Source organism: Passer montanus, unplaced genomic scaffold (assembly GCF_014805655.1).
Source record: "Passer montanus isolate IOZ18808 unplaced genomic scaffold, ASM1480565v1 scaffold40, whole genome shotgun sequence".
NCBI lineage: Eukaryota > Metazoa > Chordata > Aves > Passeriformes > Passeridae > Passer > Passer montanus.
This window is the reverse complement of record NW_024368819.1, coordinates 1104938-1131719: the sequence shown is the minus strand read 5'-3', so window position 1 is coordinate 1131719 and position 26782 is coordinate 1104938. Positions and strand designations below refer to the sequence as shown.

Genomic DNA, 26782 nt, shown 5'->3' with positions numbered 1-26782 from the left:
CTGTTATGAACAAAGACAAAATTTTGGTATGAAAAGCTTACCTTAGGAGAGGAAGAAAGCTCCCTTGATGCAGGAATTGCTGACATGTTCTCACCCATGCCCGTCTCTGTCTTTGGCAAGAGGTTTGGGGGTTCGGGAGCCTTTCTTTTCATCTTCTTTTCTGGTTCTTGCAGAGCAACTTTAATTAAAGCAGGGCTTGATTTTGGTTCATAAAATGGATTTGATCTAATTAAAAGAAGGGAAACACATTTCTTTGCTATCTCCTTGGAAATAAAACCAAAACTAAGACCTGTTTAGGAAAGTCAATGACTAAAATGTTTTTATTATCCCACATAAGAGTGTTTTACCCTTATACATTTTAGATATTACATTTTCATACAACTGAAAAGTGAGTTACAACAGCTAAAACTGCATTATTCAGTTGCAATTTCCACAATTTTTATAAAGTCCTGTAAATTGCAGAAGTTTTATCAACTGCATAAAGCTAACTCGTCAGTTATACTTCTCTATCTGTCAAAGAGTGATCCGATTTTATGACAAGATCAATACCAAAAAATGTGAGCGAAGCTGCTGGGTGTTTAACACTCCAATGAACAGGATGAAAACAGCTTGATTAGAACAATTAAGAATCAGGCCACTGGTACAGTCATGGTCCGAGAGGGTTTTAGAGGCCTCACTCTTGGCTGTGCAGTTTTGGGAAGTTTGGCCTCCATGAGTACACATTCAGCCTCCAGTGTATTTCAAACTCTCTACTTTACAGGCACCACACCATTTTAAGAAGACACCTTAGGTAAGAGAGCAGAGGAAGTAAACCACATCTGACTTGCATATATCTCTCTACAGACACCAGTAGGCATCACCTGTCTATTTTGAAAGTGGTTTTTTGTAATTAAACCTTATTTGGGAATGTTACAGTGTAAACATCTTCCACCAAGTAGATGCAGTCCAAAGAATTATTGTTAACTTGGGTGTCCGTGTTCCAACTCTGCATTTGTACCACCCTAAGTAAATACCACGACAACCAAATTCTGCCAAATTGTATGTTAGCTTGATACATCAAATATCAATCAATCAATAATATATCAAATAATGGCTTCTTCTACAGCAGCTTTGTATCCTGCTAAGGATACTTAAAGGAATCTTTGTTGCACTGAATTATTTCATTATAAATACTATTTGCTTTTCATATTTTGCAATCCAAAACTGCACAGTTAGTTATAAAATGGATAAATTAATTTATTCTTCTCTAGTCACTCTTTGCCCTGCAAGATATATTTATCACATATCTCAAACTATGATTTCCAACAATCTGTCTGCAGACAGTTACTATATGCAGTGTAACCAACCACAACAAATAACCTCAGTCCCTTCAAGTCCTTTAGAATTCAGCTCTGGATGGAAACGCTAATTCATTAAATAAAAGTCTACCTAGCTAGATCCATTCACAAATTCCCTCTCAGGATAGGAGTCAGAAGCTAGTACACACTATTTTTAAGAACTACAACAGCAGTAAAGACCAACTATTCATCCAGTTGCCTTCCACACAACATCACATTTCTCTCCTTCCTTTATACCTGTAGTATAAAAACATCTTTCAGTCTCACAGACAAACTTTAGACTTTATTTTAATGCAATTTACAGTAATCCTGTTTTCACTGAGAAAAAGCAAGCAATTAATAACCCACACCACAGAAATCTACTTTTGAAAGGCACCATTTACCAAAGCACATAAGTGAAAATCAGCCATGAAATCTCCAGATCTTTCTAAGAATCTGCTGCTTCTGTTCCTTACAGAAAAAGACCTCCAACTCCTGAAGCAAAAGGAAAGACTAACACTAAAATAACTCATTTGTTGACTGAAGGCAACTTTCAGGTGCTCCCACTTTGCTGCCCATCAAGTGCAAAGCCACCAGCACAATCAAAACTAAAGGGGACCAAAGGAGCAAGTTAAATGGAAACAGAAGGGTGTTTTCTATGGGAGGCAGGAGGAAAAGGAGGTATTCAGGCTGGAGTGGAGAATGCATCCAGCTGTCAGTAGCTCTAATTTAGCTGACAGCCCAGCTCAGCTGCCTTCAGACACCAGAGAGTTCAAAGGGAGGTGAAAATGAAGATAAAAGAGATAAAGGCTGAAGAACAATGCATTCTATGGGACAGTACAAGGTTTTTATTTAGTTCCACAAGTCAGCCTTTGGAACAGTCAACAGGCACAGCATGTTTGGCAGGAATTTACCTCTGAATAAGGAAGGTGTAATTGAAAGTTGTTAAAATTATTTTGGTGTGAGAAAAAAACCAACATCTTATCAATGAGAGTAAACAGGTCTGGAAGAACCATCTTTTGAATTTTTAAGCTCCAGAACTGCCTGCACTGCAGGTGTCATCCTGAAAAACTGCCCTCTGCAGCCACCAGAAGGAAGTGCTAAAAGGACTTTTTCCTCTAGAGAAGAACTTGATTGAAAGCCAGGCTAAACTCTCACATTTTGGTCACAGAAACAGACACAGGTACATGCACAGAACAGACATGCACATGTGCTACCTTCTACCTTCCTCTCTGCACTACCCTTAATTTGTCTTACAAAAATTGAGCAAGATTTTTGAAAAATAATGTTAATACAGGAAAAAACAACCAAAACTGTTCTTTTCTGAACAAACTATCAAGTTTGAAGTCAAGAGGATCTGATATACGTAGCAGAGTTTGGTCCAACAGCTTCCACATGGCTCTACAAGAAATTAAGCATCTGAAAAATCTGGTTGAAAAAAGCCTTAGCTAGAAATGGTTCTGTGAAATTATTTAATGGCTTCACATAAAATGATTTGTCTAAAGAGACACTAGGCTGTCCTCCACAAAATTTAAAAATTCAGACCTGAATTCAAACTCACTGCCAATGTGGTGGCTTGTGGCTTCTTGTGCAACAGGCAACTTCAGCAGATGGCAACTCGATAGCCTTGCCAATTACACAGCATAATTCTAAGCCATACAATGATTAAAAAGATAAGAAGCCATAGAGCCAAATGATATTGGAAAGCAAGTTTTATTCTGACCAATTTAAAAATTATTTTGATCAGTCTTACCAGTTAGCTGAAAAAAAAAATTAAAATAAACATTTTACTGAGGAGGAAACCCAAAGCTGTCAGTGTGGCAGAGCTAAAAGAGCAGGAAATTTTGCCAATCAGAAAAATTAAGGTTGAAAGCATTATACATTAATCAGTTGTGAGCTGTGTTATTTTCAAGTAATCAATTTCACAAGGTGTGCCATCCCTCACTAACAGGTGCATTTTAATGTATAAAATTCAAAAAGGCAAAAGCAGAATTTTATCAATGAAATGTCCAAACTAACTAAAGGAAAATGTGTTCCTTATCTTTAGCTAGGTGTGAGAATTTAGTCGGAGGAAGTATGTTTTGAGAGCAGTTTTGCAGCAGAGTAAATGTACTGGCTCACCTAAGTCCCTCTGTGCCATGCAATGCCTCACGATGCTTATGCTCGTGACTGTGCTTTGTGTGTGTTATGAAGTATTAGTTCTCTTCACAAACATTAGTCAAATACATTTCAAAGAAGCAAATTATCCCAGGTAAATCCTTCACAGAGGTGCTCTGAGGCCAAGTACCTTTTACAGGATTACAGTGAGAGTCTGTTACAAAACTGGAGTCAGAGTTCAGCTCTTGGGGCACTTCGTGTAAGCTCCGAGTCCAGAATCAGAACTAGGGATCTGCCAGAGCAGAGTGGGACAAGGGTCCTGATGCTAACTGCTGTGTCCATGTCTCAGGACACAACACTGCATTCCACACAAAATGTAAGAGGAAAATGCCAGGCAGCACATTAAGTGAACTCCAATTAAACGTTAAAGACATGGGAATATAAAATACATTGTATTTCCTGATAATCAATAAATCAGGAGCCTTCCATTTCTTCTGTTTCATGCCTTCCACCTATAGGTTCAAAAGGACACCTGGAGGCAGCCCTTGACCAGTGGCAGTCAAAAATTAAAGAGAATTTTTAAAAACTCAAAAAACAAGATGTTATGAGAGAGGTTGAAAATAGCATGCAAAGTTTTCTATTCTCATGATATGACTCAGTTGTTCAGCTTTGTCTTGAATACACTGCTCAGGCCAAGTCAACACATCTTAAAATAGACACATAGCAGAAGAAATAACAGGGTCCAGAGACGGGCGGTGGAAATGATTAGAGAGATGAAGAGACTTCTGTATGAAGAGAGATCGAAAAAGTTAGCACTCAGACAAGTGACAAGGAAAGGTGAACATGCTAGAGACAGACAAGACAACAAATGTTTATGGCAGGTAAATCCAATACTACTAACTGTTGTTTTGATAAGCCAGCAGAAGAGACAGTATGGGATTGGAAAGGGAATTTATTTACAATCAACAAAAGAAACACATTGCATTAGAGATCTTGTTTTCTTGTGGAACTTTCTGCCACAAACTGACAAGGAAACCTAGACTTCAGTAGGCTTGAAAGACGATTACCCGCTGATATAGATAATAAATGCATCAATATTCACAGTAGGTAAAAACAACACACATCTGGACATAAACCCTCATGTCTGAGGGCACTCAAAAACCACCAACTGGCACTGTCTGCAAGAATTTTGCCTTTGGTGCTCACCAGACCATGCCTTAGCAAAAGCTTTCTCCTTAAATATTTGATAATTAAGGACATGAGATGAGGCAAAATAGTGTTTGTAGAGATGACCTAATATTACATGTCCTGTGTTTCTAGACTGGACTTTTATCATTACACTCATTCCTCCAGAGTGTTTCAGTATAAAGGTATAAAGATTCAAGGGTTCTCCTTGCCACAGCTCTACCCAATGCATTCACAAATCGTCTCCAGGTCTTTTTGTATGATGTATTGCTCCTATAACTTCAGAGGAAAATGTGGAGAGGAAGATTACTTTGGAGGTCAGGATATAAAAGACTTCTGTAAAATATGTAAAAAATTGATTTTAAAGTGTTTACAGACTCTTTATCCTTCCATCTTCCATGGGACACTGCTTTATCATGAAAATACCAACCAGCTTTATGTTCAAGTAGAATCCACCTATGGATTTATCTTTATCTTTGGGAAAAACAAAACAAAACAAAACAAGGAAGCAAACTACCAACCAGCTTTATGTTCAAGTAGAATCCACCTATGGACTTATCTTTATCTTTGGGGGAAAAAAACAAAACAAAACAATGAAGCAAATGGAATTAAAACAAGAAGCAGGCTGTTGTTAGCCAAGGGCAAAAATCTGGTACACAGCAAAAAGAAGGGTTACAATCCTGCCACAAGACCCTTTGGCATAGATGTGCTTAGGGTGGAAATGGAAGTATAAACAGAAAACTTGCTCATCTTTTGCTCTTTCTGCTCATTTCCATCTTTGCTGTCCTCTATAACTATATCTCAGTGGGTGTAAAATTCACACATTTTTATTCCCTACAGATTCTGGTGACCAGGGAAGGATCTGGTGTGTTTGTCAGTGTGATCACAATGTGCTCTGAAGACACAGCAACCAGTGCTGTTTGGTCAGGCACTGTCCTGACAAATGGAGCTGGCAGAGGCATCATTCCCCAAGCCCTTTATTTATTTATTTTTATTTTTCACAGACCAAACATCAACATTAAATCCATGGCTACAGAGCTTTAAAAGGAAAAAACTGCAGAGCCCTTCTTATATTTCTATTAGAGTGCCTGGGAATCCTTCCATTTCCTAGACCACAACTATTGACAGAGAAACAGGAAGATGATGATATCATATCTCTGTTAATATTGAAGCAATGCAAATGTCATGCCATGATAAATCTTATTAAATAATGTAAAATTAAATGTTAATTAGAATTGTTGTCTGTAAAATTGCTCAGATATAATCACCATAACCTGTCTCATGAGTGGTGTGGTTGGTGACTAATGACCACAAACAAAGATTAAGGATGCATCTTCCAACCTCCCAAGGAATTGCAAAAAGCTCTCCCTTCCTGATAGCTTCTGTACTGTAATACAAGGCAGTCAGTGTGAGTTATAAAAGTTTTATGTGTGGTCATGCTGAAAGAAACAACCTAAGTAAGTGCATATGGTGTTATCTTTCCCATATATATTCAGTTTATGAGATTCTCAAAAATGTGCTATGCAGATTGCAAAATGCCCTTCCTTTTTACATACTGCATCAAGATAAAACAAACTCCCTGTTAACATTGGCAAAAATTATTATTTTTTGTAGTAAAAATAATGGCAAAAAGGAGAGGAAGGCCCAAGGTCTTGCTTCCTTGATTTCTGGCTCATTTGCAATTGTCAGAGCGTGAAGCGTCAGAAAGGTCCACAGACTTGCTCCCTATCAAGTCGTTTGCTATCACTAAGGCAAAGGAAAGTTCCTCACTGATCATGTTCAGTGAATAGCATGACCTGGGGGTATGGTATTTCCTGCTGCTGAGCTGCCCAAGGATGAGTCTGTCCTAAGGAGGTGATTAAGGATCACCATGGTTCAACCCAATGCACCTCAAGATTAAGCCAGGGATCCCACTACTAATGCCTGCAAAGCTGCAGAAGGATGGACAATCATACTTACTCATCCAGCTCCTCCTCCTCAGCTTTAGAGGTATCTGCATAGAGGTATTTGCTCATATCCACTGGTCTGATGTTTTTCCTTTTTGCAGGTTGTGGAGGAGAATCTCTTACACTTCCAGGTGCTTCAGGCGGGTGATCTGGCTCATCAAATGGGTTTAAGTACTCTGGGGCATCCTCATCCTTGAAGGGATTGTAACTGTCAACATAGAAACTTTCTTCTGGCTTTGAAGATGAAGCTCTTTCAGGGTGAAGTTCTACCAAATAACAACAAAAAAAAAATTAAACAGATTTAACAAATTAAAAATCTGAAACCATTTTATCAGATCTTTATATTTTAAAGGCATATGAGGTCTGCTTCTTAACTCTCAATACATAAAGTTACAGACTCAGGTGAATTTTTGTGCTTGTTTATTCCAAAATAGGTCTTTCAAAAGGTCTTTTAATTTAGACTATATTGATTGAATAGGCTTTATTTTCTCACTTAATACAGTTCTTTCAACATCAGTTATTCGTTTTCTTATTTGTCATATAAATGGCATCGCAACAGATATAAAAACATTTTCACAAACTATTAGCCAATTTGTGTCCTAAAAAAATGTTCCTTTTTATTTATTTGAGCTTCTAATAAAGAAAAAAGACATTCTACATTTTATAATATTACTGGATTTAAAAATGGTGATAGTAAATAGGTGGCCTTTCTTAAAATTATTGAACTAAAAATCAGCTATTAAGTATGACCAGTAATTACATATCAAAACACGTGTGCCTCTGGTAACAATACAGAATATTACTGTAAAAACAAATTTCAATTAACCCTAAAGAGACAGCTAATCAAATCACTCATCTTTTATTTGGGTTGTACAACAAAAAGTTACTGCTGGAGCTGCATGCTGTTCTCTGTGTAATGTCCTTTCTGCAGTGTCTGTTATTCTACACTGAATGGCTTCTGCATATTGAATAATGCCAATCCCCATAGAGCAATGCAACATTTGTTAGAAAGGCACTTGGTAATGTTAATTTTACTGTTCTTGCAGCATCAAATAATCAGCAGCTCTGTGTAATGTACTTTCAAAATCTACACAAATAGGAACCTCAATGCAGTGTCATTTAAACCTAACTTTCAATAACCATATCCACATTATTCTTAATGACAAGTGTGTGTTTTTCAGAGGTATTGTTACTAAACTGGACTAAACATACTTTTAAGGTTAACAGAGCAACTCTAGAAATTATTTTAAGTGTAACAAGAGTCTAAAAAATAAAAAGATGGACTTCCAAGTGGATTTTTCACTGAAGAAATATTTGGGAAAATGAAATCATTAGTCACACAATGAACAAAGGGAAGCACCGTGCTTAGGTGAGCTTGGATGGATGTACCAAAGCTGCTAATCCTGGCAAATTGCTAGAAAATGTGAGAATTCTCTACCCTGACAGCAAACATCCAGCTCACCCTGAACCCAGTCCAAAGTGATGGAAAGCCCTACCCCATGCAGTGTGACCAGCTCCAACTTACAGTGTGAACCAGAGCCATTCCTAGCTGGATAGGAGTATGATCCCTGGCTGCAGGTAGTGACTTCACCTCTCTATGCACTGGACTAGTCACTAGATCAGGGCAAAGGCTCAGAGGGGGAAAGGCTTTAGCTCTTCTCAGGACTACAGAGATCCACCTGCAGCCTGTGGAGGAGACCCATGCTGGAACATGACCATACAGACAAACAACTGCAGGAAAAAGTCAGGGTGTGTGTTTGCAGTATGTCAGCTGCAGTGCACGTGCTCACTCCTACCCCAGAGTAAATGGTTATCCCTTAAGAGAAGGGAACAAACTACTGGGAACTTATGCTGGGAGAAAGTGTAGTTACTGCACAGCAGTATGTGTATCAAACCTAGGTTATGTGGTGATGTGATCATAAGCCCACATGCTTTTAAGAAAACTGTTTCAGAGAAAACCACAGTGAAATAATATTGAAAGCCTATAGCTTAACTAAGAAAGCATTTAAGGCAGAAATTCTTAAAAACACAAATATGATCAAATCAAGCAAAAATCCCTTGGAGTACTATAGATTAAATATATCAGAGCAGAGCCAAATATCTAAAATATATCTGTTAATTTACTTTAAGCTAAACTGGAAAAGTGGTTCTATATAGACTTAGGTCATTCTAGTGTCCAGTGCAGGTGGTCAAGGCCAGCAAAAGCTTCACTCTACTTGCCCTGAGATGTCCTCAGTGTGGGTATTTGCACCTGAGCTTACTCCTTGACACTCAAAGCCTACATGTCCAAACTGTTTTTAAAGTCAGGAGAGTTAAATCCACCCTCACTGTATACACAGAATATACTGTAGACACCATGCCTTGAAACTCATGGCAGTCAGAATACTCCTCAAGTATTACCCACACATTTAGTGATTTGATGAACTAGAGCAAGCAGAAGTGCTCTGGAGATATGCCCTCAGAAGACAGTTCCATACAAAAGGCAAAAATAACTAATGAAATGCAGAAAAAAAGGACTGATACCTTGTTCAAATAGTGTGGCTTATTGACAAAGCTTTAACCAAACTTTTTACTACTTTAAACTTTGCTCAGATATTAGAATATTTTATCAAGGGAGTGGACAACTACAAATAGCTGCTTCTGCAACTCCATATGATGGAACATTGCACCTGCACACGAATCTGTTGATAAATACACATTGTCATATCTGAGGGAAACCTTCTGATAACACACAAGAAGGAAAGTCAGTAATATAACCTAAAGTTAAAAGCATTCAGGGAAACAACCTCTTAAAACTACAGTGTAAGCTTTTATTTTTAATTTGCTTTTAAGTGTCTCCTGGAAACAATGAGTTAAATGTTTAAATCTGATAAATTTTAAGGGGCAATGCAAATGGTTTTTGCAATTCTTTCTATTTCAACACTGGATCAAGTGCTGTAACCCTAACTATGACAAAATTTCTCTTTTTAATAGGCTCAACAGGAACTACATGTTTGGCATTACACACACAATATTACGTGTAAGCGCTCAGACACCTCTGGCTTATTATTAACTAAAATATTTCACAAAATCCTACACACAGGCTGAAATTAAAAATTAAAAATAATTATATTAATTATAATTCTTAAGACACTTTTATAGGCAGAATTTTGTAGAGGCTCAGCTAAACCACACTCAACTTGGCTGCTCATTCTCTCTGCTCCTGCCATTCAGGATACCATTTTCCTCCCCCTTCTGCTTCCTTCAATGTTCCCACAGGGACAGAGGGTTCCCACCTGAACCCAAACAGGTTCTCTCCCATGGGGTCTCTGAAACCCTTCAGAACAAGTTTTGTGTCAAATGTTGGTCATGACAAGCCTCTCCATAACAAATTAAGTTGTTATGATGATGACTCAACAGCGCTGCTCTTGAAGCCACACCCACTGTCACCTGTCACTTTTCTGTAACAGACTCATTTTTTCAAAGAGCTAACGATGCTGAGAAGTGCACTTTGGCAGGCTAAACAAATAGAAGGGGTCTATTTCCCTCTTGAAGCTGCCTTTACATTCAGAAGGCAGCACAGATTCCCTGCTTTCCCCACATCATTCATCACAGCTCCACAAGGACTCCAGTCTCTACATTGATATAAATATATAAAAACAGAAAAACATGCTTGCAGTTTGGTACATCAAGGGTCAAACACAAAATAATTTTGCATGATTAAGTAATAAAGCCACAGGGGTAGGAGTGACAACAAGAGAGGTAGAAGTATTACTCCAGCAGAAGCACCAGCTACTTTGTGCCAGATTCTGGAAACATTACTTGCCCTAACTCCACTGAGAAAGACTGTTTGTGATAATAATCATTCTGGCACTACCTATCTGCACAATCAGCCAGAGCATCTCCAGAAATCACCCTGCCCTTCAACCCACTTGCCTTTTGTAACACAAACATATTGTGACACATCCCTTAAAACCAAACAAAACCTCCACCAAAACATGGCACGTACCACTTTCCCCTTGGCAGAGGATGAAAGCAGCAGCCACATGTGAAAGGCGCTCGGTTTCGCCACCGGCTGCCTGACTGGCAGGCAGGCACACCATGGATGTGAGCACCCAACAGACAGCACCAAGCAAAGGTGGAACTGCCCAGTGCTTCTAGAAAGAGTAAAGACTGGCATTCCCATACACCACTGGTGATTTTCTGATCCTTTTATTCATACACTCTCAACGCATTGGTTTTTCATGAAGAAACAGAAGGGACAGATGCTCCATTTTCCTCCCAATTGGCTCCTGTGCTGCCCTGTGTGTAGGAGTAGCCTGGAACCATTTGGGGTTTGCTGCTGCATTGTAACACTGTTTCCATTTTCAGAGTAAAACACGGTGCAGGGAGCTCAGAAGTCCACACACAAGGTGATGAAGTACACTGCTGAAGTAAATGGTGGTCTAAATGACGGGGTGCAGCAAAGAGTTACCCTCATGTCTCATGTGCGTTGTATAGGTCATACACAACTTAAAAATTTGTATTCCCTACCAAATTAAAAAAAAAATATCTGGAGTGATGAAAGTGTGTTGTGGTTTTCTACTTTCATTTGTTGTACATGTTGACCTCCCCAAGTAAATATTTTGCACAGAAGTTAACTGATTTTATAATTCTGTTGCACTATGACTAAAAATCCAAAAGGCTGTCCCTCATACAATCATGTAAAGGTTATCTAGTATAAAGCTGTAGAGATATAGTATTCAAAAACATTACTTTTTGATCTTCCCAGATTTCTAATGTCTAGCTGACCTAGTAGATACAGAGGGAATAAGCCTCAATTTGACATGTCAACCAAGAAACACATCTGAAGATTTTTTTGAGGTGACTTGTTGATATGCACATTCACTCTGCTGTGTGTGTAAAATCATTGACACGCAGGACTTTTTAAATCCCAGCAGCATCCAGAGCCAGCTTGCTGATGACCCTCTGCCATGCACCACACCTACAGCGTGCACACGGGTGCTGGAAGCACTCACGCCTTTAGTTTCTCTCCACCCCACATTCCCAGGGTTAAGTGATTATGGGATTAGGAAGATAGAGGGAAAGTAGCTGCTTTGTGAACAGGCAGAAGAAATATCTGTCTAGGAAACAAGTATCTACTGGCAGGTAATCCTCCTTTCTCTATGAGTAACTGTAAATACATACATATTCATACTCTGGGTAACTCTGAGCACACATGTTACAGGCTTGATAGGAACATCCTCGGAATATATCTGCCAAATAGCAAATCATGCCTCCTCACATGTGATGGCAAAGTACTCAGGGAAGGAGGCTCCAGCTGGCTGCTCTGCACGTCTTGGGGAAATTAAGTAACAAATTCTACAGAACACTCGGAACTTTCGCAAAGTCTAAGTTCCAGATTATGCCTTGTCCAGATAAAAAGATAAAGAGACTAACATGTAAGTGAACAGAAAAATACTTCATCCCTGTTCACATAAAAAGTTAATCTCTTGATTTAAGCAGATCACAAGACAAGTGAAACAGGTAATGTGACTCTTTAAGCCTGTAGGAGAAAGCCTGCCTTAAACTCCTGAACCTCTGTCATGCTCTTGAGCTTCTGGGGTGGCCACCAAAAAGGTTACTTTCACTTCAGGGTGCAAAAGCAAACAAGCAGGCACAGTCTTAAAGACCTTCCTAGAAAGAGATGGCAGTATTAAAAGTTCCACTGAGGTCTCAGAACAGAAGAATCATGAGTGAATAATGGGACACAAACAGGGCAGCCTTCAGTAGTTGGGCAACAGGATGAGAACAGCTATGATATTGCGCAGCCTTAAAATGTATTTCAAAACAAAAGGAAATATCCCCAAAACGGTAATGTCTAGGTGCTCCCCATGTAGAGACACTGATCCAAATAGCCATGGAAATACACAGCAGATTCTGCTGTTGCTGAAAACCAAAACCACCTTCTCTAATTTGCCTCAGCACCATTTTTTCTCCCCCTCAACTTTCCGTGGAGGAAGGCACACATCATGAAGACCAAGCAAGGTAATGGGAACACAACCACTTCCCATCATAGAGACAAGACAGGTCTGGAGTGGAAGAAGTAGTGATTCTCAGAAGTGTCTGAGGCAAAAAGAAGAATCCCTCAGGAGCCAATCATCATAACATAAAAGCTTTAAAAATGCCACACCAGATGTCCAACTCTTTGTCTGATAGCCTGGGAGTCATTCTTTCAGCTGATCTTCTAGATCTTTCAGCCTGGTTTATTGCTCCAGGAAGACTGTCACATGAACCTAACAGAAGGTCCACTCCTCCCAAATAAAAAACACCTTATGACACAGTAGGAAGAATCTAGTGACACCCTGTTTATCCCAAACACTGTCCTGTTATGGTATGTTGACTGCTGCATGACAGTGACTGTGTGTGGGAGTAACACTTGGTATTCACACACCCAACAACTCAGCACTGCTGCCCTCAGCTGTAGATGGGACCCAAGAGTCTGATCACAGAGACCGTCCTAAGTACACAGAACAGACCCAGAGACATGGAAAAGTGTCCACACCTCTGACTGAAGATGACTGTAAAGGCAGACATCACCAAAAGAACCACAATCAACTGAAAAAAAACATACCCCTGACAGGCTGAGGAGCGTTTTAGGAACATAAGCAGGATGATGTCTTGGATGCAGGCTACTCACAGTGAGCTTGCCATGAATTATCAAGCTACTTCAGTACTAAGAAACAACACCAGCTGTTTCTCCCTGTCCGCAAGATGAGAAAAAGTCACAGTGTTTTGTGGCCAGAACACCCACTGCTTTCTTCCAGAATGGGCCCTTTTTGGAAAGGAGTGAAAAGCTGGGTTTGGAAAAAGCAGTTTAGGTAGGATAGGACTTGTGCAGCTTTCTCTATGGAGAAGGGAGCTCTTCTTTCTAAGCCAGAGAAGGAGGAAAATATAGACTATGCCTCTTAGAGCAAGTTATTTATGGACTACCAGAGAGGTTTACATTCCCACTTACTCTGCTTCCTTCCATGATCCTAAGGGATCACTGTCAAGGAACAGATAGGAAGTAAAGCCAAAGATTAGGACACCAGAACCTAATCCATATATATTGGCATCTACAAAGCTGAAACAACTAACTTCTAGCAGCTCTAGAAAAACCTGACAACTTTATAGGAGGGAGAAGGTGCCCAGGACAGTGGCTTTATGGCTTCAGTTGCCAAATACAGAAGATAGTGCAATGTTCCTGTTTCAGAAATACAAGCTGTGAGTCACACCACAGCCAAAGTATGACAGGACTTGATCCCCACCCACATCATTCCCTGCGGACTCTGAAGGCAGAAAAACTGTGTTGTGAGTAAACATTCAACTTGTCCAAAGAAAGTGAGTGACCACAGGGAGAAACTGCAGCTTGGAAATCCATTCTCTTTGACCTGACCTTAGAAATCCCCTGGCTGCACCCTGGGCTGCTCCTGCTCACTGTGGTTCTCCATTGCCATTACAGAGTGACTTGGTATTTTCTGTAGGAAGAACAGTCTTGGAACTTTGAACAGGAAAGGTTGAGTATAGCTTCAAACTTGGGAATTAACTACGAATTGGCCTTTTGAGCAGCTGCAAGCTAAAAGTGATACATCCAGCAGATGGGAGCCTGCATATCTGGGCATGGAGTTGAGGACAGCAGAGATGTTTGCTGTCCTGGTGCTCCCTTCTGGCCTTACGGCCGAAATCTTATCAGATTAAAAATTTACAGGGGTTGTACATCTCACCCAAATGGAACAAGAATGGGCATGTCAGTCTGGAAAGGGGATTAACACCTAGCATGTGGTGCAAGGCACAATGCCAGAAGGCTTAACTGAGGAAGCTATAAAAGCAAAGAAAAAAAAGGAAGAATAAAAGAGAGAAAATTAAATTGTAATAATGAAGATTAGTGCTAACCAAGAATAGCTGAGATGCAGCGAAGATTGCAGTGAAGGAAATTATGATATAAACCATCACCCACGTGAAGCAGGGCTGTCTGACAGAATGTGTTGCTGTCATACCACTTAAGGTGAGTACTAGCAACACACCTGATAGATCCAAAAGTCTCTGCTTCAGCTGGTAGCCCCCAGTGGCAAATATGAATGTGTCACAATACAAGGAATGTGACTCAAAGAACACAACAATTTTCTAGTGGCAACTGGATCATTGCTATTGCTACCTCAGTGCTGTATTAAATAACATTTAATAATCAATTAATTTTTTTCTCAATTAATTTTTTTAATTTATAGCCCTACAAAAATAAAAATCATGTTTCACAAAGCATTTGCAAGTAGCAATAAATTAAGTAAAACAAATTCATTACCTTCTACATCCGGGTCTCCAAATGGATTTAATTCTGCTGTGTCAGGATCACCAAAAGGGTTCGTGCTGGAGTTGGCCGGGTCTTGCTCCCCTTCATCCAGAAAACTAAGCTTATTGATAAGCTCTACAAACAAATTGGAATATTGTTTTAAAATAGATACAAACTGTTCATCCAACATATCTGGAGCTCAAAAAGCTCCATGTCAACAGTCCCTCGAAACACTGCACCAGGGTATGGCACGAACTGCACGACTAAGTTAACACAGTCCAGTAAGTACATCAACAAAGGGAAAAAAAAAAGTGAAATGAATGAAACTCCTATTTCCTGATCAGAACATTATGTAACAGAAATGACTTCTAAAAAAGCCTTCTCTTTCCTTTGTTAAATAAATGTTGTGGAACATCTAACAAGCTAAATACAGTGATTTTGATTGTTCCCATACATGCCAACTATCGGCAGGAAATTTTAATGTTTGGATGCAACGTGCACATAAAAGCAGAGAGAGGACATTTTGTCACTTTAGAAAGGTCAAGTATTACTGACTACAAAACTAATGTTTTAAGCTTAGGGTCTGGTGGTTCCTCTTTTTTTTTTTTGTAATTTTTTTTCTTTCTTGTTCATTATCAGATGACAACGGAGCTGTAGCGGAGACAGGCTCTTTCTCTATCATGTTGTTACCTGTTGGATGCACTACAAATTACTGAGAGTCATGCTGGGTGGAAGCACAGAGATAAAACTGACAGCTGAATACAGGCAGGAGTCAAAAGGTAATGGGTCACAGTAAATACAATCAGAAACAGAAAGAAAGGATGAAAGCTCATAGACCTTCAGAGGAACTGGCTGATTTAGCTGAAGGCATATTTGCTCGCTTTATGCAGTCATCTTGATCTTCATCTAAGCTGCTCAGAGCATTCAACTGGTTTACAATTTCTGTAAATAGAAGCCAGTCAAGACAAACGTAAGGCAAGGGCATTTAATGAAACAGAAGTGGAACGAACTGTTACCAGTAAGAGAGAGAGCAAGGGAGAGAGGGTAAAAGAATATATTTAGAACGAGTCCTTACAATTATATAACTACAGCAAAGTGCTTGTGTATGTGCTTCAGGGATAATTTAACATGAAACCCAGTTAACAAGACATAAACAAAACTCAGCCAGGTTATGGTGTCAGCAACAATAGTTAGTTTTATGAGGACAAGTATTATGCACAATGAGTTGAAAATTTAGATAGGTGTACTCGATATAATTTAAAGATTTTTTCCCGCTCATGAAGAAAGCCTGAATATGAAAACATTGTCAATCAACACAAATCAGCCCCAGAACAATTTATCTCCTCCCAAACCCTTAAGGTTACAGCAAACTAACCTATACAATATGCATTTCTATCTTTTTTTTTTGTTTATAAACACACTCTGATTATTTAACATTTACAATTAGTCACCATTACATTCTGATCTATGACAAGCTGAATTTACCTAAATGGTTCTAAAATACATGATCAGTATTGTGCCAGGAGAATGCAAACTGAATGTATATATCACCTGAATTTTCACTGTCATGCTATGTAAGTAACACCTTGCTATTTGTTAAAATCCTATTTCACCTTCTATCCATAATAGAGAGCTCTAAATTGCCACGAATTAGTAATTTTTAAAATGTGTAAAATGTTTAATTCTAGTCAAGATGTGGATGACTCCATAATTCTGGAAGGAAAGAAACAAAAAACATCTGGATCTGAGTGGCTTCTAGCCCAAGGGGAAAAATTCCTCTCTGCTCCTCCCTAACGCAGTCCCATCCACAGCATCTGACAAATGGAGCTTCTGTAGTAATGGGGATTGAGCCTGGGGCATCTCTGAGAGACCTGAGCATAAGTCTCTGTGGAGAGGGGACAGCCTTCCTCATCCTTCCAGATGACAAACAGGCAAGAGAAACCCGTGCAGGAGCGATGATCCTGCTTGTTGAATATCACTGCCCCACCGACAGCCTTTTTCATCTCCTGTCTTTTCCCCATGAAATAAATGGATGATGCCTTCTGGTATCACCAGCGAAGGTAAAGCTTCATGCCAGTCATTCTTGTATTTCCTTTAAAGTTTCATTTCTTGTGTACACAAGAAGTTACCGCTCAGTAACACTTTTAGTTTACTGCTGTTTTGAACTTGACTTTTTCTCATCTGGCTTTTGTATGGGAAAGCAAAATTTGTCTTTATTCAGTGAACTAGTTTTAGGGAGCAAGATAGCAAACTGAGGCAAAAATTGAGTAGTATCCTGACTGTTCCTGACTGCTCCAACTCACGTTGGTGTCCATGGCCACCCAGAACTTTCTAGTCAGGGGGGCCTTTTCATAGCTGACATACTGACACCCCTCCTGATTTCATGCCTTCACAGACAGCACAAAGAAACTGAAGCCCAAAGCAGACCAGAACCTGGTAATATTTCTGTCACATGGATAAAAACTTCTTTGGCAAATTTAAACTGCTTGCAATGACATGCCAATCTGCAAATTACCAAGGAAAATTACTTACTCTGCCAATATCAATTGGACATCCTAAATGTTGACAGTGGCAAACCCCAAACAGAATTCCTCTGTAATGCATCATCTCCCTACTGATCTTGACCTTAAAGCATAAATCTGCTTACACAGTTTTACACTTATATCTGTCACATAGAGTTAAATTAATCATCCTCACTTCCTTATTTTTAGCTCCAACAGACAAGACTATTATCCTAAGAAATAATACCAAAACTGTCCCAACTTAGCTTTCTCAGTATAAAACCATACATACCCCTGAGAAATCTACACAATATAATACTATCTTCTGGGAATTTTTAGGACTCGAGATAGACAATGAAATATACCTTTCTGTACTCAAATAAAACAGAGCTGACCTCATAAAACAGCAGTACTAATGAATTAGTAGTTAAAAACAAGCTCAGATGCTGACATGATTTACAATTTATTATGTCAGCATGTGGAAAAAAAAAGAAACAAAAAACAATTATAATTCAGTTTTTACTGTCAGAAAATAACAAATTAAGTTCAGGGCTTTAAAAAGAGAGAGTTCTTTGATGTGGTCTGAATCACCTGGTCTTATCTGCCAACCTAAACACCCATACGCACTACAATGTTTCTCATTACAATATTAAATGGTTTATGTCATATTTTGGAGTATGGAAATGGTAGGTTGGAGATTTATATCCTATATTATCTTTTATAAATCTCATTATCTATAAACACACATTAGCTTGTTCTACAAGTATGTCACATAAATCACTGGTTTGGTTTCTGGAGGTTTTCTGGAATTCTTCTCTCTTTCTTTCTTTCTTTCTTTTTTTTTGTTTTGTTTTTTGGGGTTTTTTGTTTGTTTGGTTTGGTTTTTTTTCCAAGCAGCTTGGTGATCCTGACAAAGAAAAAGAGTAAGAAGTTGTCAGGAGAAGTATGGTTTTGCAAATTGCAAAAAAAAAGGGTTACACATATTGTTACCCAGAAGCTTGCTCTTGAAACATGCTGGGATTCAGACTCCTGCAATAGGTAGCACATGGGCACGTTCCTGATTCCATGTGGTGCCCCAGCACAGACACTGTACTCCTGGGCAGATGGAGCAGAAGGCAGCTATTAACCCCAGCATGAGGCTCAAAGTAGGAATTAAAACATTAAGAGAAGCACATATTTATTACTGCCCAGTTTGTGAGTTATGAGGCACATTTTCTTCAAGTATGAGAGTTGTGTGTTCCACTGAAGACTAAGGACAGGATAATTCTGGGAGGTTTAAATCCATGTATATTAGCAGTGTGGAAACTAAATATTTGAAATTTAATTCATGGCAATAAACAATTTTCAACTTCACACAGACCAGCTGGGGGAGATACAGCTTTTACACATGAAAAATTTAAACAAGAAATACTGCAAAAGAAGAGGTGGAAAGCCTGAGATGGAGTGAGGTTTCTCCAAGTGAAGGCAGTGCTTGGAATGGAAAACATATTTCAGTCTGGTCAGCTGTATGGCAGCAGTTCCATGTCCACCCCAAATTCCAGTGCTTTTGAGGTCAGTCAGTATTGCACCACCTACTTCATAGCTGAAGAAACAGAGGCACAGATACCTACTCCAAGTTAGGCAACCCATCAAGGAAGAGAAGCAGCATTTCCTAACTCACCTGCACCATCTAGAGCCCCACACAGCAGACCTCCCTTGCTCTCCCAGCAGTGGATACATATGTTCATCTATGAAACTGCAACTTTGGCACGACGAGAAAAACGCCGCAAACAAAACCAACAAAAATTGCTGTACACTGCAAAAAGGAACAGTGTCTGATAAAAGACTTGCACCACCTCTTGCAGCTGTGCCTTGGGAACAATAACGTTTCAGACATCAAGTCAGCAGTGAGAAAACCTGGAGTCAAAAGTAGGAGAAGGATTCCTCCCTCTTTGCTACTTGCATTTTACTCATTGCAAGCCCAATTACAAACATTAACTGTGTGCTGCTCCCATCATTTCCATGAGGTGTTACAGGCAGTATCCCCGTTTTACAGCTGGGAAAACAGGCACACGGAGGTGAGGGATTTGCCATGGGGCACTCTGAGTCAGTGAGGCATTCCAGCTCCTCAGCTGCCAACACCCAGCACAGCACAAGAGGAGAAAATGTTGGTAGCAGCAAGCTTTCAAAAGAGTTATGTAACTTCCTCAATTAATTTTATGATATTCTGTGAACACTACTTTTGAAAGAGTTCTTTGCTACATCAGTTTTGTTACATTTCCTTCTTTCTAAATTTTTCCTGCTTTTCTACAATGATTCCTGCCTCTTTCTCTCATTTCCTCAGCTCTTCCCCTAGCTTTCCCCATTCATTTTATTTATTACACGAGTCACTGTAATTGCCAATGAAATCAATCTTGAACACATGTTGAAATAGATACTTTACATCTTATTTATTAATGTTTACTTACTGCCCTATGTTTTATGTTCTCCCATTTGCTTGGGCAATTGCATGCGCTCATTCCCCTTCACCATCCCTCTCCTTCTCAAAGGTGGGAAAAGCTGGCCAGGCTCGTAAAGCAACTCAGCTGTTGTAACCAACATAAGAAGAAAAAGTCCAAGGCTGACCTTCCCCACATCATGATTCATTTACAAAAAACCAATCCAACACTCCCATCTTGTATGGTTAGAAAATAGTATCAGAGCAGGCTGAGCAAAGCACAGAAGTTGTGTATTCCAGAAGTATTTATTCCTTCTGCCTTTCAAGGAGGCATTGTTAGTTTTGAACAGATAATTTTGGCCTTTGCAATATCAGATGGAAAAGCTGAAATGACTCTAAAATAGCTTGTGTTGCACATCAGCCAGCTCACCCTTCCCATTTATCTCCAGGGATGTTCACACCTTACCCAAAGGATAGTAGACAGCCTAGTCTAACCTAGATAAGATTTTGCTGATTTAGGAATCATTGTAGCCTCGTTGAGTGCTGCAAAATCAAGGGTTGAGAAGCAAGATCAGAGGCTTTTCACCTGCTGCCCTTCTGTATCTGGCTTTTCTGTAGTCCTCAGTGCAGTACCCAGGCAGATCCTAATAAAACCCTTGTGCACAGGAGTTTCTATAGGCTGAACATTACCTCTCCTTAATTTGGCCTTCTCTGTGATTATCCAACGGCCTGGTGAACGTGTCAGGTTTTGTTTGATGTTGTGATCTGATTTATTCTGGTTACACTGGGAAAGAAGTAAACCTTGCAGAATGATTTCACATACCAGACTGGCATATCTCTGCTCCCTGACCAAGAATACATTATCTTGGTTTCTCAGATATCTCGTTCCAGACTTTCCAATATGCTCTGTGCCAGACACATACAGCATAACTAGAGATTTGGCCAGGGTAAAAAATGTTTAATTGAATATGTAAAGCATACAGAAAACATATTTGCATCCTTTCACAACACTAAATGTAACTAAGTAATAAATGCTTCAGGCTGAACCTTTTGATTGCAACGAAAGCTCAAAAAGAAGTGATGAAAGTAATGTTTCATAACACTGAACCAATGTTCCTCTGCATTTTCAAGAACAGATTTGACAATTCACTTCTCTGCTCGGGATGCTCTTCCCCCACTTTGGAGAAGGTTCCCTTTATTTCAGACATTTTAAAAGATCATTGGAAGTTATGAAGTCTGGCACCAGAAGTTAATTTTCATTTCCTGATTCATTACACAAAGAGTTCCTACAGAACCCATCTGGAGCAGTACTACACACTGATCTCTACCAACAATTTAACATCATCTCATCCTGATCTGACTTGCCTCGATTAGTTCAGCTATCCTGAACACACTAAGCATTTTCATCAGCAATTCAAATGTGGTTACACTATCTCACTTCAAACAACTTCACTATCAAATTCATTAAAGTCCTTTAACAGCCTCCCAGTTTCTTTTCCATGAGACACCCCCACCCAAAAGGCAGCAATATGCAGCCTGGAATTGCCATGTTATTGAGCAGAACCTCAGCACTTGTCCATGGCACAACTCATTTCGCAGTTATTCTCATAAAGTGCCTTCATTATTTCACTTGAGACTCTCCTCCTGTCTTCTCCCTCACTGACCCTTTCCCTCTGCTTTTTCTGCTCCTGTGCTCATACTGGTTCTTTGCTTCCCTAAAATGCTACCTACTTAGTGCATTCCCTCCCAAAAACAGGACACACAGACACAAATCAATGCTCTTGGATTCACAAGTATTAAACTTTGTTGAGTTATGGATGGGTTCCTCTTCAATCAAGCTATCCTAAATATGTTTTGATAGGTAGGATTTTTTAAAGTGAAATAAAAATACAGCATAAGGATAAAAAAAAGGGGACAAATGGCAAAGGAAACTATATTTTACAATGTCTGTGGCAAAACCAACCTGTAATTTTTGCAGCCTTTTCCTCTTGATTCACTCTGTTTTCTTCATCTTCTTCATTGTCTTCCTCAAAATCATCTAGGTTACCAATATCAGCTTGTTTCATACTCATCAAACTAGCCAGGCTTTGCATGTCTTCATCCCTAAATAACAAACATACACCAGACATTAAAATGCAGCTTGTTAATACCACATCTGATACTACTGCATTCTTAAAAATTCTTTAAATATTTTGATGTTTTCTTCAGGGAGGTCTATGATATCAGATCTGATCCTGATTATAGTGAAAAAGAAAATTAATATAACTCATAAATATATATCAATTTCTGAAGGGAAAGTTTTCAATTAACAAAATTGTAAAGGGTAAAAAAATACTGCATTGCATCAAGAGCTAACTTAACAACTGCTTCCTAAAATTTTAAACCAGCCCAGAAAGGCTGGCAAATGCTTGCCTGGTCTGCTTTGGTTAAAGTGAAAATGCTTGGCCAGACCTACTGCCCATATGCTACATGCAATACCTGCATTAATTCATAACTGCTGATACTGTTATGCGATTAAAATCCTTTTTATAAATATCTGAAATCATTAACAAGATTTTTTTTAAAAAAAGGCAGTGTCTATTTACACATACTGGAAACCAATGCTTTCACAAAGAGCAGCTTTTTTTCAGATCCCTTGTTCAGGGTACAATGAAAGCCCTGTCAATAACTTACAATCTAGAACCAATGAGTGAGTCAAGGGAGCGCTAATCAGTGCCCAAGAGAACTCTTCCCACAGGATGTTCTTGTGCTCAACTCAAAATCTTAACTCTAACTCCACCCTCCCTCACCTTCCAACTGGCTTTGTCCTTATTGCATTCTTTGTGAAATATCAGTGGGCTCCCTTGAAATCTGCCAAGGGTATTGTTGGATGAACACACACATGCACATAAACACACACTCCCACTCATTTCAGACCTGTAGATACTTTTAAGCTGTTGTTATTTAAAATGTCTGTAAGAGCAGAGCACAAGCCACTTGTCTCTGAAGAATACAAGGCTGAAATCAGAGCAAAAAACAGCTTTTACTCAGTTAAGAAACCAGGTATGGCAGGAATGATAGGTATGCTGAAGGATGCTCTCAAATTCCACCATTCTATACAGAAAGAGCTCTTTATCCAAAGGATTCCTTGAAAAGCAACACAAAGCAGGCTATCTGGTTTAAAAAAAACCCCAACAAACAAACAACTTACGTGGCTTTTCCTTCCCTCAGGAAAATACAAGATAATGAGAACTGCAGTGTGGCAGCTACCACTTTCTTAGACAAAGGCTTGAATTTTAACCTGACATCTGTCTGTGTAGGCATGGGGCTGGCATATTGCTTCATGTTGATGCTGCTGGTGGCAAGCGCTTTTCTACGTCCAGAAGGAGATTCCTGAAAGCAAAAGAAAAACAAAGCTAATGTAAAAGGTGCTGTCACACTAAAACCTGCATGTGCACAAAACAAAAAATGCACTTATTAAATCTGTAGGGGTTATTTTGGTTTTGGTATTTTTTTTTCCAAAACATCACTATGGCCCTGTTGAGTGACAGAAAATAATTTCTTAAACTACATCAGTCACTAATGGTGGTGGAGCTTTGAACACTTTCTTAGTGCAATTGAAAAAAAAAAAATATTGTCCATTGTGATTAGTGGAGCTCCATTACAAGACCTAGGCTGTCTTTAATGGCTTGAGCTTGAACCAGATCCACAGCCCCCATCCAGTTAAACTGTTGGCAATATATTCTCATTTCTTTTAACAGCAAACTGGACTCGCTCTGTCCAAACGTGGCTAGTTCTGGACTGGAACTTCCAGCCTATGGAAGACATAGGTTTGGACCATGCATGTATTTCTTTGCATAGTGCTTTGAGGTCATCTACTTTGTGTTCCATGCTCAAACAGTATACCTGAATATTTTTCAGAACAGCAGTTCTTCTCATTAATGTTGTACATGCACTATCAAGAGTGAAAGGTTTCTGAAACTAAAATTGACAATACTTCCAAACATACTGATAAAAATTTTGCAATAAAAAAAATAAATAAGAAAATAGATAAAAGCCAAATTTTTTTTTGAAAAGCTGAAGTTATATTTCAATATAAAAATGTTGCTCATGGTTTAACAATTCAGATAAATTAATCTAAAATGCATCTAAGAATCTACTCTCTTATTCTATCTACTATCAGCATCATCAGGAAAGGAATGATTATATGCAAAAAAGCTCCAGTAACAAAAAATAAAACAAAAAAGCCCTGCTATTAATTCTTTTGAAAAATGTTCCCACAATAAGACTACATTTTACTGCAGTTGACAATTTGTGTTGAATAAAGAATACTAATTCAATCAAAACATTCAAGCATCCTTTTTCAAAGTACTTGACATTTCTGCCCAGTAGAATAAGTCAGAATGTAATATGTCATCCCCAAAGAATACCTTGTTTAAAAAACTAGCCTTATCTGACAGATTATGCACAGCAATATTATACAGAACTATTAGTGCATGTAGATACCTTATGAATGAATTTCGAAAATGCATCAAACACTTGAGAAGGATTTAGGCCCTCTCAGAAGAAATACTTAAGAATATGCAAATACTCTCAGCTGAATTAAGTTGAACAGATGCGACTCTCACAAACAATACGAGCGCTCCTTCCCCGCCTGCAGTTGTCAATCAAAGAGCAAGATTAAGGTCCAAGGTTCTGACAATGTGTAAAATGGAAAGTATGATCAGGGAGTTTCCATTATTACACAGATATGAACAACAATAATCTGTTATTGTATCATACCTTTAGAATAACTAACATTACAACTCGTTATACGGAATGCAAGGTTTACTGCAGCGCCTGTTCAGGCATCTACACCCAACAGGATCTCAGACAACTCATCTTGGAAGATTTTGAATAGTTGATGTTGACAGTAAGATGTTGATCTTAGCAAGATCAACAGATCTTAGAGCAAATCGTGGGTGCTTGCTTGCAGCCTTCCAGATGAATCATTCATCAGCCACACTGTGCCTGTATTCTGATGTGCTCCTCTCAGTCTGACTACGAAAACCACTTTTCAGCAGCTGTGAATATCCCCAGTCTAACAAAGATCTGGATTTATTTGCTTGTGTAGCTACAAATGCCTTCTCAGTGCTGGCTCACCTGTTAGATGCAGCCAATGCTATGGGAGCAGCACACAGACCTCCCACTAGGTCTCTTAAGGAACACCAATATGCTTCAGTGACTCCAAAAAACAGGGCTACCTGGGGGCAGAGCTACTTTCTCTTGTTACAAACACACCATCTTATCTGGTAAGTCAGGTGCATGTTGTCTTTATCACAGTGATTTTTCTAAAAAAGTTAAGGCAAACAAGAGAAGCCAACCCCATCTCCAATTCAATGGTGGTTCTGAAGTGAAGACAAAGCACACATTAAACTTGCAAGCATGGAAAAGCTAGACACAGATAGCAAGGCAGAAGAAGTTTGAAATGATGTGAAATTACATTTTCACTTAGTATCTACTTATTGTACAAATTATCATCTTGTCATTTGCACCTTCAGATTATCTGGATTGGAGAGTGAATGAAAGACATGAATAAGAAAGAGGCAAAGTTCTCCCAGTGAAGGTGATCATCAGCAATTCCTAATGGAATCTTCTGGTGTTAGCTGATGTAGAGGAAAAGGGAAATGAGAATGCAGGCAGCAGGGTGCCAGGACAAAGGGAAGAAGCCAGCCATGAGCAGGAAGATTGTCCTATCACTATATATCCTGATGTGTTGGGAAGAACAAGATACACTTGGCAATCGAGTTCAGTCTTCCAAAGAAATTTATTAATTTCATATTTTTGTGGGCCAAAGACAGAAGTTGACTTTGGAAGTTCCAACTGCCTACAAAAGTCCAAATTTGTAATATTATTATACAAAAAAGCCCAAAACTGCCTACAAAAGTCCAAATTTGTAATATTATTATACAAAAAAGCCCCCCAAAAAAAGCCACCAAAAAACCAACAAAAAAACCCCCACAACCAAAATCCCCAAACCCAAATAAAAATAGACAGTGCCTGATATTTCAAGTCTTATTTTGCTTCACATGCAAGTTTATCTTCCCACTCTTCCAGAAAGTGAAGTCTGTCAGAAGTTTTGCAATGTTTTCTCCATTTGAACTTTACAGGTTTGTCTTTACATGGTTTTAGCTACATAAGTAAATGGGGAAAAACTTTTTCCATGTTAAAAGAATGTTCTCAAGCTGCTTAGGTCCATGACTGATTCACTATGGATTGTGTTTTCTACTCTGACACACAACCAACTTCTAAAAAATTGTCTTTAAATGTCAGAGTGTGCTAACAACCACTTCTTGCAAAGATTGTAGTATTTTCTTCCTAAAAACCAACATGCTTCCTTATAGTAGAATCTGAGTTACCCCAGAAACACAGAGACATTTTCTTGCAGAAGGATAAATAATTCTTAAATTAGCAGGGATAAAATAATCCAAGAATAGAGTAGACAGCAAACCCACAAGCAGAAGGGACAGAAACAGCTCAGCAGTAGGCTTAAATGAGTTATTACAAAGAGAAGCCCACTTTGGTAGTATACTGAATAAATAATACCCATTTAAGGGTAAATGTCTGATCTGGTGTTTACTTGTGTCTCATGTGAGCATGTGGAAAGTCAAGCAGGAATCCCAGCACAAATGTTTTAATTGCTCAACTTTCCTGCTTTTGCCTATATAATAAAAGTTTAAACTGTGTGAGGCTCTGTTATGCCTCCAGGTGTTTTACATTCATGTGACTGCCAGGGTTGCCACATCCTGTTTTGTGAAAGGGTGGCATGAAAAGTCAATTTTGAAGTCACAAGACAGAAACAATCCAATGCAATAATAAAGGGAGGTGACAAAATACAATACTTAATAGTGAAGATGGAGTGCATTCTGTAAGAAAACAGCAATTTGGAAACCCTTTACTTTTAAGAAAGGCAGTGCATTATGCAAATAAAATCAGCTATGACATCTGAATGCCACAGAAAGATCGAACATACGATGCCAGTAAAATACAAATACCTCTGTTATCTTCCAGCTCAA

At 38.9% G+C, this 26782-nt stretch overlaps 1 protein-coding gene across 12 annotated transcripts in view; it reads right to left on the bottom strand.

Moving 5' to 3' along the window:
* Positions 1 to 26782, bottom strand: part of EHBP1 (EH domain binding protein 1) — a 206896-nt gene that overhangs the window by 105960 nt on the left and 74154 nt on the right. For 8 of the 12 annotated variants that reach the window (XM_039718885.1, XM_039718889.1, XM_039718890.1 and 5 more), the window contains exons 6-11: positions 22939 to 23120; positions 21712 to 21851; positions 15669 to 15773; positions 14844 to 14966; positions 6558 to 6810; positions 42 to 225 (exon numbers count right to left, since the gene is read on the bottom strand). In XM_039718885.1, the coding sequence (XP_039574819.1) occupies positions 42 to 225; positions 6558 to 6810; positions 14844 to 14966; positions 15669 to 15773; positions 21712 to 21851; positions 22939 to 23120 (987 nt within the window). The remainder of the gene's footprint in view (positions 1 to 41; positions 226 to 6557; positions 6811 to 14843; positions 14967 to 15668; positions 15774 to 21711; positions 21852 to 22938; positions 23121 to 26782) is intronic. The other 4 variants (XM_039718888.1, XM_039718897.1, XM_039718894.1 and 1 more) reach the window with 1 other exon arrangement.